A 16,284-nucleotide genomic window follows, 5' to 3' on the forward strand; every position below is an offset into this window, starting at 1 on the left:
AGGTAAGATATCAAATCACCCTACCCTCTTATAAATCTGTTTAAAGGAAATATTTGCCTTTTTTTTTTTTTACTCCCTCTCTTTCTGTCTTCTGCTCCCTCCCTCTCCTTTTTGCATTTGGACTTTTTTTGAAGTTAAACTCGGATGTCCCTGTGATATTGTTGCACTGACATAGTGAATAAAGTGAACCCAATGAGTTAAATTGCGTTTGTCAGATACGCTTTTTCTGCTCTCTAACTCTGCCGCTTACTGTCCGTGGTGCAGAAAACGGATGCGTATTGCGTAAAGGCCCATTGGCTGAATTGATGCCATTGAGGGAGGAGACGGAGAGAAACTCAGGGTTTATTGAAGAAAACCTGCTAGCGAGCAGGTTAGGTTCACAGGGTCAGTTGTTCAATTTATTTAACACAAACTAATTGCATAAAAATCTTTTGTTATGAAACTAAATTCAAACGTTATTTTTTAAACTTCCAAATAAAGTAAGATATGTGTTAATCATTATTTGTCCATCTGTCGGTTCCTTGTTGTAAGTGATGTGTGAGATGGGAGTGGAGGCCACCAAAATCCTAGGACCGGCCCTGAATGGATGAGTTGAAAACCACCAATTGTGATCAATTCAGCAACACTGGATCTCCACCGGTCAGGATTTGGGCCCGGGAAGTGATATCTGGCACGCCAGAGTGGACAAAGGAAGTTTTGAAGATAAAACTCTCTTTGAAAAAAATCTGATGCACTTACCAATAGAAAGACTGGAATCATGGGAACGTTGAAGGAAAAATATTAATCCGAGAGTACTGAAACTCCCAAGTTTGTATAAAAATAAAAAATAAAGAAAAAATGCACTGACAACGAATCCAGAAAAGCTTCAGAAGATATAAATGCAGTCCATTTACTAGTTTATCTTCATCTTCCAAGAGATGTGCCCTTCTGATTTACTCTAAATATGGCAAACTTGGCTTCTTACAAACGGAGAAATGTGTTTTTGAACTTGCCGTCATCCTGAAGGGAAGAATCACAGAACTCAACACCCGGAGTCAGTGGGCAGTACTTTATAATCAGTATTGTTTCATGTCATGTTACTCATCAGCGAGCATGCCTCTCTTTCATGTGAGTAAAATTACAATTCCTGACAACATCATTCATGTCAAACAGGGAAATAAGAGGATGTAAAAGTTCACACACCAGGATTCACTCAGAAAGCGCCCTGTTTGCTCTGCTCGTTCAGTTTTAGTCAAACCGCACCTGGACTGGTGAGAAGATTATTTTTTTATCCTTTCAAAATATCACAGCTCAACAAACAGACATTATTAAAACCCCAGAACAGATTTGATAAGGTTTTAGTCCCATCCCAACGCTCTGATTCGTGATGTGGGAATGATAAAATCTTCCTACGAGCTCCAGCTGTCAGTTTCTAGTGGTTAATTCAGATCAAAGAGCAAAAACGCTCATCTTTTCCTGTCTTTTTGTTTCCATTTTTCATTTTCACAGGCTGTGAATTATTCCCACATTATTCCACGACTAATTCTTCTAAAACCAAAAAAATCAGACACCATATTCAGACTTAAACGATTCTAGATCACTAGTTTCTCATAAATTTGTCTTGGTGCTTAAAAACTGTGCGGCAGGAAGCAGATTAAGCTTTACGGTCATCTACTTCAACCATTCTGGGAATTAAACGTACATTTTCCAAATGATCCATCAACATTAGATCACAATTTATTCAGTGAAAATAAAAATTGTCGACCAGAAAGAACCGCCCAAGAGGGCAAGAGCAAAGTCTTTCTCCTTCAGAACAGATGTCAAATCAAAGGGACGTTACAAATAAAATGAAAACCCATGAAGCTGAAAGTAAATCAGATCATTTGTCTGTCAGTGCAACTCAAAAGTCCAGCTCACACATCCACGCCGTCTCACAACTGCATGAATCTGTCATAAATACAACTCAGGATATCTACAGTATACACAAATGAAACAGGTAATGTGACACACGTCCTTAAACCAAACGATGCAGCTGTATATGTTTATTCCAAAGGGTTAATTATTTAAGTCCGGCAGGAGATGGGAGCTTTCATGAAAGCACATTTCACCGGCGCAGAACAAGTCAAAAGCTGTTAAAAAGGATGGAAGTCCTGGAAAATCCTGGGCCTTTACACACCTTAGACCGTTAGTGGGAAAATAAATCATCTTTAAGTATTTTTAAAATCGTCCTTGTTTCCTAATCGTGTGAGTAAATTCTGACTCTTGTAGGCATTTCCAAATATTCATGACCATTAAAAAACAAACATCAACAGCCATTGATTTGTTTATTAGAGCGAATGTGTGGCCTTGTCTGACACCGGTGCACCAGGAGTCCCCGTGGAGCCCGTTCTGGGGACCAAGCAGCCAGGATGAAGCAGACGGTTTTAAAGAAAACGCACAAAGAGCAAGTGTTCACGTTCAGTGTGGGCAAAGGCTCCGGGACTCTCCACACCACGCGCTTCTCACACAGCGTCTCAAAGCGAGCTCAGGAGAGGAAAGGCCCGCGCAGGGACGCACCGACGCAGGGTTTGAGCCTCTTTTGGGGTTTACGGAGGCGAGTTGGCGTCTAAGTCCTGGTTTACGGGTCATACCGGGTCCGGTGTGGCTCATCCACGAAAGCAAATCAACCCTTTCAGTTTGGGACGGTGCAAGTGTCTTCTCTCGAAGGACAAGTTGACGCAGTCTGGTGCACGATCTCATGCAAGACTTAGAAAAAGACGGCCGCAGTCTGACGGGACAAAGACGTCGAGGGGACGAGGTTTGGGACAGACTTTGGCGGTTCTGAACGGGGGAAGACCGGCTGCGATGGCTTGGTTCTCCTGATGCACGGACTCAGCATCTCCTCGGTGACCCGTTTCATCGTCCTGACTTCACCTGTCAAAAGTAGAAACTGAGCTCCAGAAAGTTTGAGGCCGTTTAATGAAAATCAGCTTACAGAAAACAGAAGTTGTGTTTGTTTTTTAAGCAATGACTTGGACCTTCTTTCGTGGGCAGAAAGAGGCCTTTTTGTGCTCTTATATTCTGAACTAAAAGCTGCCCACAGCTACATTTACTTGTCTAGGATCCTCCGGTTTGTGTTAAGCATGTCAGTCCAAAGCAACTTCAAAAGGGCAACGAAAAGCAGAAACAACAAGTGAGTATTAAAATCCATCATTCCTACACCCGTCTCCACGCCAACGCCACCTCCTTGAAGGTTTTTTCACCCAAAATGAACTGGATTAACTAGTGTTTTCTGTTTCTGCAGCTCAGACAAGAAAAAAGAAAACCCGTTGGATTCAAACAACGAAGCAGGAACGCAGCTGAGGGCGTTTAAGGGCTGGAAGAAGAAGTTGCTAGCGTCGTGTTCCTTTTTCATCCCAGTTAAATAACGTGCAAGTCATTTCCATCCTTCATTGTGTCTTTGTCGTAGGGTGCGCGGGGTTAAACCGCCAGAATGGCGTTGGAAAATGTCAACAAAAAAATAAACAGATGGAGGGAAAAAAAAAAAAAAACTGCAGGGAAAAACCAGCAAGTGGAGCAAGGAAGCGATTATAAACCGCCGGGAACAGGGAGACTTCTATTCACCTGGAAAGAGAAGAGCTTGCAGATGAAAAGTGCTTCAGAGGACGACAAACCTTTTTGGTTGAGTTAACACACACAGTCATATCTACAGTAGAAACCAGACACAGACAGACCCACGGGAGAGGGGCTCGCCCCCCCCAGTCCTCAGTCTGACATTTAGTTATTTACACTTAGTAGTGTTCTTCTTCAACGTTCTACCCAACGCGTGTTCTGACTAAGTGTGCACAGAAGGCCGCGACCTCCTTGTGCCGCGTCTGTCCGTGTCCCTCCGAGCTCGTCCGAGGTGTTCATTGGGAGGAGGAAGGGTCGGTGATGGAGAGAGGGGGGAATGAACCTGGAGGCAGTCTTCATTCAGAGGTATCATGTTTCCGGAAGCTGGTTGATGTCAGTCAAGTTGGTGTCATTGAGGATAACTTTGATTCGATCCAAAGACTCTGCCTGTCGTATTCGCTCCAGCTGTACCTGAGAACGACGACAACAAAAGTTACCATTTTTTAAACTTTTTTTTTTTTTTTAACACTTTCTAGCAGCTGAATGCTTAGTTATACGCAAAAACTATTATAAATATATGCTGAACTGTCGTTGCATTTTTTATTCTGCCAGTTTAGGAAAGGGTTAAAGGTCATCTTACAGCGCTCACGCTTCAGAAAATGACCAAAAGGAAAAAAAAAAAAAAAAAAAATGTAAAGCTTTTGTTTTGAAACCTGAACGTGCACTAGACACGTCAATGTTTAACAGCTGGTGCACTGAAAGCTGTAAGATGAATGAGAATTAATTTACTGAAATTTCAAGAGCTGACAGGCTGCCGCTTTTGTCGGTTGAAAACCTCCAACTTCAGGACAAATCCCTCCACAATAAAAGCTCTCCCAGATATGTGGGTCCCGTGACTCAGACGGGTCACAACAGTTGATCCATATCAGCAATTGTACCTTCATTAATCGTCAAGAAATTACACACACAGCTGTACTGTGTCTGATGACCGAAAAAAGTCCAAGATTCGGACTTGGAAAAGCCTAAAAGTCACCACGGGACCAAAACAAACAAACAGACTAAGATATCATGACGCCACATTTATTTAAAGCTTCCACATTGTGCAACTTTTGAGTGCTGCTCGTATCGGCCGCGGTGCAGAAACTCTGTGTAGGTTAGAGTGTGCAGCCTAGGTCTTCTATTTTCTATCTTCTACATTGCAGCTGTTCATCAGTCCTTTATGTGCACGTAAACTGCTGTTTCCTGCTCACCTGAAGCGTCTGAGAAAGTTTGACAAAGTCCTTCTGGACCTGCTCGCTGACATCCAGCTCCGTTTGCAGCCGCTGGGCTTTGTCTCGTTCATCCAGGACCTGACTTTCTAGTGCACTCTAAAGTAAAAACACACACAAATAAGGACGTATATGTGGCTTTTATAACACTGAAACATTACAAATGTCCCTCACAGACCTTTGCAGCGCTGAGCTCCTTGAGGTGCTGCTCCAGGCTGAGCCTCTGGCTCTGGATGCTCGCCAGCGCCGCGGTCTTCTCAGCAAAACTGCTCTGCAACTACACCAACGACACAACACGTACGTTATGACACAGCTCGGTTTGTTGTCCCCACCGCTGACGGGCAGAGTTGTTGTTGCAGGCTCCAGACGGCGTATTCTGGCCTGGCCAGCGTCTGCTGTGACAGTGTCACGAATTAGCCGTCGTTATTTACATATTTTAGTAACATAATTGTTTAAATATTCACTCTCCTGTCAAAGGAAATCAGACTCAGCCCGTTTGCTATATAATGCACCGCATTTTTCTGATAGACAACATGTGTGCTGGTGGCTGGGCGCCGTTTGTGTGAAACCTCCCACGGTTCAGACATGTGCCTGTGGGTGAAACTGGTTTAAACAGGTCTCAGTAGGCTGTGATTGGCTGTCTGCGTCTTTGTTGTGGACTGGTGACCTCTTCCTCCAGCCCTTTATGGGATAAGGATGGTTTAGATACCGGACCGTACTGGATGGAGGGACGGTTTAACTTTACAAGAAGATGTAATTACAAGTGTTGGTAAAACGCAGCTGAAGCAAAGGGCAAACCTGATTACTGGTCCATGTACCATCAGAACCGCTGGAAATGAGACTGTTGGCCCTCGACCGGACTGAAACGCTGCGGAGAGGACTGAGGTCAAATGGAGGTAACGTTGCGTAAGAACCAAAATCGCCCCGTAACACCAAAGGTGTCCTTGCAAATCTGCCCGCGAGCGGCCGTCCCTGCAGAATAATGTGGTCTGGGAGGGACCGCCCCATGAACTAATGTCAATAGTTTTGGCTATGATTTGTTTAATTTTTTCTGCATTTAAATTATGCTGTCCTGATACTTCAAAGGCAAGAGTTGGACACGGGCGTGGCTTCCTCCACAAGCGTACGCGCCGCAGGACATTCTGCTAAATATTGTAGTGGTTTGAGAGTTTTGCCTCAACTTCACAATTGTGTCTCAAAGACATTCTAAAAGGATTTTACTTCTTTTCTTTCAGCATTAACACACTCCAGGTGTCCAATGATGGTCAGCCTTTGTAAATACTTGTGAAAGCTCATAAATCCAAATTCTCGGGGACAGATTCTTGTAAAAAGTGTTTAGGCCTCGCTGAGACTCGGTTACACGGAGAACAGCTGCCGTCAGCAGAGCCGTGAGAGTGATCCGCTGCATTAAAACAAGGGAATTTCACCTCTTCAATTGACCCTTTTACATTTCAGAAATTTGATCCACATATTGATCGGTGCAGCTTTATTGATTAGGAGGAAATGCGTGGCTTTCCATTTCCACGTGAAGATTTCTCAGAAGCCTAAATGTGCAGCGCTCTGGTTACATACAGCACATCATTTAAAAACACATCATCCTCTCCGAGACGCTAGCCAGCGCGTACCTGTTCCTTCTCCGCTTTTATCCGATCCAGCTCCGTCTTCAGGCTGGAGAACGACGCTGGGGGAAGGAAACATCATTAGAGGATCACACAGCGCTCGTCTGAGTCTCAACGCTTTGATATTCTCCCTGGAATCATTACTTGATCCTTGCAAGTCATGAATAATGCAACAAAGCTGCTTTGCATACAGACACCGTGGGCTCGTGTTAAACGCAGTAACGGATCTAAACAACCAGCATGAGACATAAAATACTGCAGCTCTTAATGACTCCGGCACCGGGGACTTTAAAAGACAAGACAACTGGTACCAGCCTTGTTTAGAGAGATATTTAAAGACAGGCTTCTTAAATCACTAAACATTACAACAAAAAAGACCAGTATGCCATTTGTTAAAATAAATTCTAATCTTCTTTAGATTTTTATCTGTTATTCAACAGGTACTTTATTTGAAGCAATGTGAATTATGTTAATAAAGTAGCAGTAAATACTTTAAACTCGCTGCTTTAAAAAGGAACAAAGATTCAGGCAAAAGACACAATAACTTCAACTAATTACTGAAGAAACAGAAGTTGTAACCGACGTTAGACGTTTTGGTGCAGCCTTGATTTAAACCCGTAAAGACAGATGTTTCATGGGAATTAAAGAGTGAAAAAGAAGTTTTATATAATAAATAAATAAATACAAATAATAAAGCAAAACATAAAATTACCCAATGTATTCTTAGCGACACAAAAAAGTTACCTAAAAACCGCGAAAGACAAAATTGGGGGAGGTTTTAATTTCAATAGATACTAAGTCAATAAAAAAAAGATTTGCTTTAAATTATAAAGAATGGTTTCAGTCAGAACTAGAACATCACATAAGTGATTAGAATACAAATATCTCATCACATACCAGAACGGTGATCAATTAGTTAAAACATCAATCAAGCAAAAGTGTCTTTTAAATAAAAAGATTTTGGTTTTAATCTGAAATTGGATCAAATCACTAGCTTTCGGGAGATAAGTCGGGTACATCACCCATTCACAGCCATTTCCACTGGTACAGAATGCACCGAGCCAAACATGAACAGGCATAAGTAGGATTAAAGTGATGACTGCTAAAGGACCGCCCCCGGGCCGCTCTTCAAAAACAACCAAGACAGCTGCTGGAGCCAAGCGCTGCCACCTTTTATATTAACTAATTATGAATGATAAAGAGTTATTTAATTATTTATATCATTATATATATATATATATATATATATATATATATATATATATATATATATATATATATATATATATATATATATATATAGTAATAACAGATTTTTTCCCCAAAAAATGAAAAAGGAAATGACTGACATGGGAAAGAGTAGGTTCATTATACGTTCTGAATATCGGTATTGATCAGCTGCCCCAATAACAGCTGCTGTCTCTGATTCGCTGTACGTCTATCCAGAGGCAGCGGTCTCTGCTTCCGTAGGTACTACTACCCCCCCCCCCCCCCACACACACACACACAAGTTTATTAAAGAAAACACCAGGACAGGTTCTGATAGCTGCTTCCAAGGTGGCAAAACATCAATATTTAATGCTTTTAACCTACAAATCCCTCATCAAGTCTGTCATCGTGAGAACATCCAGAGAACAAGAGAACATGGTTTTAGGAAACCTCCGACTCAGAACATATACTTTTGCACGGCTGAAGACAGGCTGCGCTAACGCCACGGCAGGCTGGTGGCCGTCACACGGTGTAAACCCCGGGCGTCATAGTGAATCCATTTCATCCGTTTTTAAAGACTCATCTCAAAAACTTCTGTTTAGTGGGATTCCTAACAGTCCAGAACCAGGGACAAGTGCCAGGAAAAAAGTTTCACAATTAAAAAAATATACAGTGAAAAAGATGAATCGGTCAAATTAGCTGTCGTCATCATCATCATCCAAATATTCCCACAACAGCTGTGTGAGCTCATTTCTGAAAGTGCTTCAGTTCGTCTTCATCAAATTCTCAAACTTCCCTTCTGCCCGGGTTGCCGAGCAGCACAGATGAAACACCATCACACCGTTTCCAGGGCACTTTATTGCCACTTTGAGCTCATCCGTCATTATGAGGAGATTACAGCGAGTCAAAACCCAGATTTATGGCTTCGTCAGAGAACCACCAGAGGCCAAACTGCTTTTTAAAAGTTTCTAGTGCTTATAAATTCTGAAAGGAATTCAAGAAAACGCTGAAATGCTGCACGACTGCAACAGTCTGTTTTTTCGGCACTTGGACAGCATTTCTAAAGGGTTTTGATTTCTCTCCAACAAATTACAACACTAAACCAGCAGGTTTATTTAAATGCTCATTTTACAGGCAATAAAAAAAACACGTTGAATTTCAAAATAAGAGCTTAACACCTGTTGAACTATCTAAATAAGAGCTGATAAGGGATTTGAAAGCATCTAGAATTTAAATTGAATTAAAAGGCTATCAAACCCCCTCCTGAGCTGTATAGCAGGGTTACTTGTCAGTGAGACGAACATGAAACTCTAGAGAAACTCTAGTCTAGGTCTCATGAAATCAGACCTAGAGTCAAATTAAACACATTTTGACCAGTCTGCACACTGGGACAGAAAACACTACGGTGATTCTTCTAAATTCTGTTCAAAAGGGTGAGGAAGTAAACAATGAATGAATAAATAAAAGCTCTATGTTTTATCACTATAATTGTTAGTCTAATGGCTAATAACACACACACACAGGCAGTTAAAGTTGTTAAAGTGTTTCCATACCTTCCAAGATGTCTGTAAGACAGTGATCAACAGAAGAAAACAAAAGCAGAAACAGAAGAGAATTTGAAAATGTCCAGCAAATCAATAAAGATAGTGGAGACACACCCACTCTTTACCCTATTAGCTAATCACTGATCCATCGACGATCTAAGTCGCCCGTTTCAGTCAGCAACCCCGATTCTCACCTATTTCCTCCTTGCAGCCCTCTATCTCCAGCTGGAGGGTGTCCTCCAGGTTCTCCTTCAGGCACTGCTCCGCCTGGAGTTGCTCCTTCAGGAACAGGATCTCCGCCTTCAGTTTCTCCTCCATGTGATCCGCCGATGTCCGCAGCGCCACCAGGTCCTCGCGCAACCGTGACACGAGGCCTTGCAGCTCCTGGAGGAGAATCGCACAACTTAGCAGGAACCCGAGTAGCTAAACGTCGTCATGCAGCAGAACTGGGCAACACGAAGAAGAAAACAGAGGGATTCAAGTTGTACCACTGCTTCATACGTTCTCATGCACACAAACACCTGCAGAATTTCTGTGGCATCTCATCGTTTGTATTCACAGCGTCTGCCGTCCATCAGATGAGGGATATGGGGGCAACTCCAAGCCCAACCAGCTAGTGGCACTAATGTGTCACATAAGAAGGAGGAGGCGTAGAAGAAGGTTTTAAACTACGCTCGTTAAGAGAAGGACTGGAACCTTTTAACATATATATTTTTATGTACTTCCAGTGTTTCGCAGCAGTACGCCACAAATCCCCTCATTGGTTGTCAGGAAAGTCACTCAACTCAAACCTGACCGACATTAAAACGAGAAGCAACAGCTGGCTGTTGGTTTAAAGTCCCGTATACGTGCTTTTCACCGTAGCCAATAAATCTAAAGCTCATCTATGCTTTTTCTTGTGCTGTGATGAGTGTGTTTGAAAGTATTTCATCTTTGCACAGTAAGAACTAATAAAACAGCTCGACTTTTGTTTTACATAGATCACAGTGTTTGAACAAGGGAGGGAACGTGTGCACATCGCCTTCTTGTTGTCCCTCTCTAAGATATCCTGGACATGCCACTGCTCAGTCAGTCTTAAATCATTATAAACGTGTAGTTGATCTATTAACGCCCTGCTTTTGGACTGACAGGCTGGGAATGAAAGAAGAGAGCAGGAGCGTTACATGCAAGTCACAGCTGGGAGTCAGAAAACGGTCGAGCCGACGGCCGCAGATGTTTCTGATTACAGACATTTTTACAAGGTGAGACATTCTTCATGTTTTAATGATGCAACTTCAAAACAAGAAGTTAAAAAGATAATATCAACACCCAATTCAATCATTAGGTAGGTTGCAAAACCTTTTTGATATATGCAGCATCTTACATTTTTTTATCAGCATACGATGACTAATGTGATCAGTCGTGAGTTGAAAATCAGCGCTTCTCCACCTCCACCAGAACATGAGCCCACTCTTGTAACAGTAGGAACATAAATCTGCGAAAGGAAACCGCGTGGGAGGAGAGGGAAGTTTGTTGGGAGGACAGCGCACGGTTGTAAGCAGATTAAAAAAAAAAAAGGCCTAACATATTTTCACAGCGATGGCTCAAGACGACGAGTGTTGGCATTAATCACTGAATATGTGCAGGCGAAGCAGCAGCTCGTACGGTGGAGGCTGACTGAATCACTGCAGGGAACATCCTCCATCAACACATCCCCCCCTCTCCGTGGCATCAAGGAGGACACCACAGTGACAGGTGAGTTATTATCCACGGATGTCAGGGACATTTTTGCTAAAGGCTCACGCCGCCACTCTTGCATATCTCTAGAAGCTTGGTGCCATCTACTAAAACGCTTTCCTCCCATTAATCAATTACCATGTTATAGCCATGTTTTCTTCCTTTGTTGTTGTTTGGCTCCACCAGTCAGTAGATGAGTAACAGTTCTGCATCATTTCACACATTTGGAGTGAAAACAAACAAGTCCTGTCTAAGAGATTCTTTGCAGAGCAGCTGGATCTGTTACCATGGAAACATTGCTGAGTTCACATTCATCCAACTGATCCGAATATTCTGATTTCAGCGCACAATAATCCAGAACAGGGATATTTGAGGCTAACTTTAGCTGAATAGCAAAGCAAGTTTGGAGAAACGTGTCATTTGTGTGCGCCGTGGTCCGGTTTCGCTCTGTCCTCAGCGTGATCTCGGGCCCCATCAGGAGCGCTGCCAAGCGCTGCCTGCTGGGTTGGATTACAAGTTTATACGAAGGCTTTGAGATCCCCTGAGAATTATTTTAAAAGACGTATACTGGCCATGTTTGCCCTTTGATTGGCAGCTTTCCTCCATTGAAACCTTTTTCCATTCTGGTTTGAATCCTGTTCTTCCTCCAGAATTTCTACTGGTAATTCTGGCACTTTTTAATGCTGGTTATAATGAGTAACCATGGCGACTTAAAGTTGTTTACATGTGTAAGCAGGATGTTAACTTTCCAGCTAATGAACTGTCTGTAAATGGCGCCCGCTCAACCCACAGAGCCATCAGGGCCAATCCATAAGTGTGTAACTTCACAACCCACTCAGCGTTGAGGGATTTGGAAACCTGTTCGTGTTTCTGTCTTATGACTAACTCAGAATTCAGATTTATTTTGCATTTGTCCGATATTGAGAAAAAACAAAATGTACAAATGTAAATGTAGACTAGGGTCACCAAAAGTCCATAAACACTTTTCTGATGATGATTCCCCCTCCACGTACCTGCACGGTAAAGGGCATCTGGAAATCCTCTTGTTGTTGCAGTTCGACGTGCAGCCGGTGTTTTCCCTGCAGGCTCTCGTTGTCTCTCTGTAGGCGGCTCAGTTCGTCTGCCACCTGCTCCCTCGACTTCACCAGCACCACCTGAAACCAACGAGCAGAATAAAGGTTTTATATGAACCACAGAACCTCCAGACAGTTTTGCTGTCGTCCCCCCGCAGTGTTGCTATTCTGATGGTTGTTACTCAGAGATCCATCAGGTTTAGGAATTCCCACTTCCCAAAATAAAAAAAAATTAAAATTGTTTGCAAATTCCTTAAAATAACATTGAAGCATGAGTCAACACGGCTGAGAGTAGCATATCTATTACTGAAATGTCTCGTGTACTTCCTCACTTCAGTAATGCAGAGAGGTCCGTCACAAAAGATACACGTCCGTTTCCGTAAGAGACCAACGTTTGATGATTTATTGAGGGAGATAAACCAATCCCAGATATGAAACTTGTTATATTTTTAGAAGATACTTTGACATTTTTTTGCCTTTATCTTTTAGGTTAATGATATAAAACAGGGGTAGGCAATTCCGGTCCTCGAGGGCCGGTGTCCTGCATGTTTTAGATGTTTCCCTGCTTTAACACACCTGATTCTAATTAATCGTCATCAGCTTGTCATCCAGGGCTGCACAATTCTGTTAATGACACAGGTACTTTTATCACGGTGTGCTGAAGCAGGGTAACATCTAAGACATGCAGGACACCGGCCCTCGAGGACCGGAATTGCCTACCCCTGATATAAAAGAAAGTGGGACAGCGAGGAGGTGCAAAGTTCCTTTGACAAGAAAAGTTTATTTTGTTCTTTGTAGATGCACAGGTTTTGACGTTAAGTTTCAGGATATTTTCAAATCTTTGCATTTCGGGGTATTCACCGAACAGATGTGGGGTAACTTCACAACTGGTAATCTTACTTAGATGTACAGTTTCATAACAGATAAATGAAATAAAAAAATAAAATCATTGCGCAAACGCTGGTGGTTGTGAGGAACAGCAATGTTCCCGTCATAGAAGCAGATGAAAGTAAATCACAAACACTCGGTACCCAGGAGCATCAGATCAGCTTCAAGTGAGCAGGCGTTTGCTGCCAGAAAGACAAACTGATGTGCTTATTCAAAGGACTGCGGCTGTCCCAGCGCTGACACGAGTCTCTGCAACATTAGTAGAAACTAAAGAGTCAGACACATCTGGCAGGAACAGGCGATGCGGTACTAAGAAGTTCTGCTCACCATCTGCTCCTGTGTGCTCCTCTTCGCGTCACCGAAGGCCTGCTGTAGTGTGCTGAGCAGCGTTTCTGACTCCTGGACTCTCTGCATGAGGGCAGACACCTACGACACAGGGGGAAACAAAATGACGACGGCATTCAACACGCTTCATATGAAAGATAAATAATTACATCTTGAGCTGATCCTGGGGATATAAAATAGTAATTTTACACACTGCAGCTGACGGGACACTTCCAGGGTTAAAGCAGCTGCAGACAAGGAGCTCAGTTCGGCAGACATACCGGTATACAAAGCAGGACGCAATTTCACACATTTTAAAACCTGGCCCATGTGACTGTGTCATATAGTTTACCCAGCATCCCCCGGGAACTAATGCGCTGCACTTTGTTGCACTTCAGAATCACATTAGTATTTTCTTATTCCTGTCAAAAACAAAGGCTCCACAAGGATGCAGTTGCTTGATTTTGAAGGGCTCACGATACCTGTGAGCATGTTGGTGTGCTTTAGCATTTCCTCTACAGTTATGCACATTGGAACAGTTTCCCGCATTTGAAAACGCCAGCAGCACTGTTGATGCGTCACCGAGGACCCAAGAAGGCAGCAATCTCGTGGCGTGAACCAAGACACGACGATGAGCCAAAAACAACAGATCATTGGACGGCCAGTCGAAGCTGCCTTGCAGTCAAGTTAATGTGCAAAACTACCACGTTAAAATGCACAACCAGTTTCCTTCATTTTCCCCTTCACAACAACTCCTGAAGGGATGCAGTTTCATTGTAAAACATTTATTTTCATTTTCTATTCCTCTGTTCCTTTGCTTTGCTGTTGCAGGATGCTGAGGATGTGGAGGATGCTGATTGTTTCAGGGGTGAACCGACTTGCTCGGAGCTGCAACTCATCCTTCAGCCCCGTCTCATCTCCATAACTACCTCTAACTTTCCCTTTATTTTTTTTAAACTTATTTTTTTATGAAAATTCCATCAAAAATTACAGTACCAGGTTTAACATACTTCACAAAGCAATTATTCTCATATCAATCTTCTTATTGTCCAGTGGTGATGGTGGTGTCCTATTGCTGTGCTCTATAACCGTCCATTTTTCCAATTTTTCCTGAAATTGTGTCTCTTGTAATCGTAGTTTAGATGTCATTTTTTCCATTACAAATATTTCTTCCACAGTGTTCAGCCACTGCCCCACGGTCGGTAGTTCTGCTTTATACCATAACCTTGTTATTGCTTTTTTTACTTGCCGATAGAGGAACTTTAACAAGATATTCATCCTCTTTTTGTATTATATCTTGTGTCAAATTTCCCAAATAAAGTATCTTACAAGATTTGGGAATCTCGTATCCTATTATTTTTCTTAAACCCCGCCATATTTCATCCCAATATCCTATTATCTTCTGGCAAGACCAGAAAATATGCATATGGGCCACATCCATGTGTCCGCATAGTCTCCAGCATGGCTGCTGGTTACATACAGTTTCCTTCCTAATGATTGGAGTTAGAAAGAAGAGAAGAAAAAAAAAAATCACTTTCCCTTTAAAGCCTCTTTTCTCTCTCTCTGTCTTGGGCGGCCGTTTTACATGCACCATGTAAAATGACCTGCTGAGTATAAAGTCACATAGCGTAGAGACTTTTTTCCATTTCCTCGTCTCCAGATCACACAACCGTAATCATTCAGCATCACACAAATCTGCTAATTCTAGTCCAGAGTCCCCGTCTTTGGCTTTAACAAACGTGTGCGACATTACAGAGAGGTAAAAGCATCTTCACGCTGAGCGGAGAGCAAAAACAACAACCCCCCCAAACAGACTCAGAGCTGCATCGTTTACGCAGCAAGACGAGCAAAGTCCCTATGTTGGAGAAAAACCACCACACACGCTTCTCAGTGCAGGAGAGCCGGGTCCTGAGGTGGAGACTCAGGGGTCCACCTGCACCTCAGACATCAGGGATGCTGTTTTATAGGAGGACACTGTCCTATCCTGGACAGGGGAGGACAAAACTTTGAGAGTAAAACCAGCCATCACCCATGCAGTCAGCTTTGCAGTCATTCAAAACTTGATTCATGAGACAGCGAGAAAGAAAAAGAAAACCTGCCGACCAGGCAAACGGCACGTAGTTGACAAAAGAGGCTCAGCAACCATCAGGAGGAACAGATGGAACCATGACTGACGCGGGCGAGCCGCCCCGCGACGGCTCAGAGCTCCAGACCGAAGACAGCTGTATCCAGGGATGCCACGCCCTACAGGACACATGTTGTGCCGCCGGTATCCCAGAGCCAGACTTGACCTAACAAAAGTCCTGTGCTCATACTCATAAAGCATGTTGATAAGCTGGCTGCAAGGTGGTGCCTAACCAGAACCGACAGTCCTCATCTCCAGAATTTACTTCTTCTGGTTTCCATCTATACCTTTAGGGGGTCACCACAGCACATCCTCTTCATTTTATTCTGTCCTCAGTGTCGCTCCCCCGTCACAGCAACCAAATCATCTTAACCCAGCCTCCCTTATTTCATCTCCGAGACGTAACCCTGGCTGTCCCTCTGAGGCGCTCAGTCATCCTCATCATTACCAGAGAAAACCCTCAAATCTTCAGCTCTGCCACTTCCAGCTGTGCTTCCCGTCTGTTCCTTGCCGTCTCCGAGCCGTATAGCAGAGTTGCTTTCACCACCGTCATGTAAACCTCTCTTTCAGCTTTTCTCCTCATTGGTTTGCAGTCAAACTTTTTTAACCTCCTACGCTTGCTTCAACTCCACGTCTTGCATCATCACTATTCCTGTTCCTTGTAGAGCATTGTGGGAGGACGCCCTCTGCTTCAGGGAACGGCGGGACAGACCGACTTCTCGGCAGCAGGGCCGTGTTGAGGCCCTGGGGGGGATACTAGAGTTCATTAACCCGAGAACCACTGATTGTTAATAAGTATTACTGAATACATCCACTGTACGATTTCAGAGAGGGTTGTGTGCCGTGATGACTGCTGGAGGGTTTTGGTAGTAGATCCTCACTCATTAAGTAAGGATCGAAGTAAGGACCTCGTTCAAGTCTTACGCGCTTCTTTCCTTTTTTATTTTA

The 16,284-nt window shown here is 43.2% G+C and overlaps 1 protein-coding gene across 3 annotated transcripts in view; it reads right to left on the bottom strand.

Annotated features, from left to right (window-relative positions):
* Positions 1-1,031: 1,031 nt before the first annotated feature.
* Positions 1,032-16,284, bottom strand: part of rabep1 (rabaptin, RAB GTPase binding effector protein 1) — a 32,947-nt gene continuing 17,694 nt past the window's right edge. For all 3 annotated transcript variants that reach the window (XM_061740314.1, XM_061740313.1, XM_061740315.1), the window contains 7 exons: positions 13,215-13,313; positions 11,940-12,080; positions 9,405-9,594; positions 6,464-6,519; positions 5,017-5,115; positions 4,821-4,937; positions 1,032-4,041 (listed from right to left, as the gene is read on the bottom strand). In XM_061740314.1, the coding sequence (XP_061596298.1) occupies positions 3,940-4,041; positions 4,821-4,937; positions 5,017-5,115; positions 6,464-6,519; positions 9,405-9,594; positions 11,940-12,080; positions 13,215-13,313 (804 nt within the window). In that variant the 3' untranslated portion in view covers positions 1,032-3,939. The remainder of the gene's footprint in view (positions 4,042-4,820; positions 4,938-5,016; positions 5,116-6,463; positions 6,520-9,404; positions 9,595-11,939; positions 12,081-13,214; positions 13,314-16,284) is intronic.

Source organism: Cololabis saira, chromosome 14, assembly GCF_033807715.1.
Source record: "Cololabis saira isolate AMF1-May2022 chromosome 14, fColSai1.1, whole genome shotgun sequence".
Taxonomy (NCBI): Eukaryota; Metazoa; Chordata; class Actinopteri; order Beloniformes; family Belonidae; genus Cololabis; species Cololabis saira.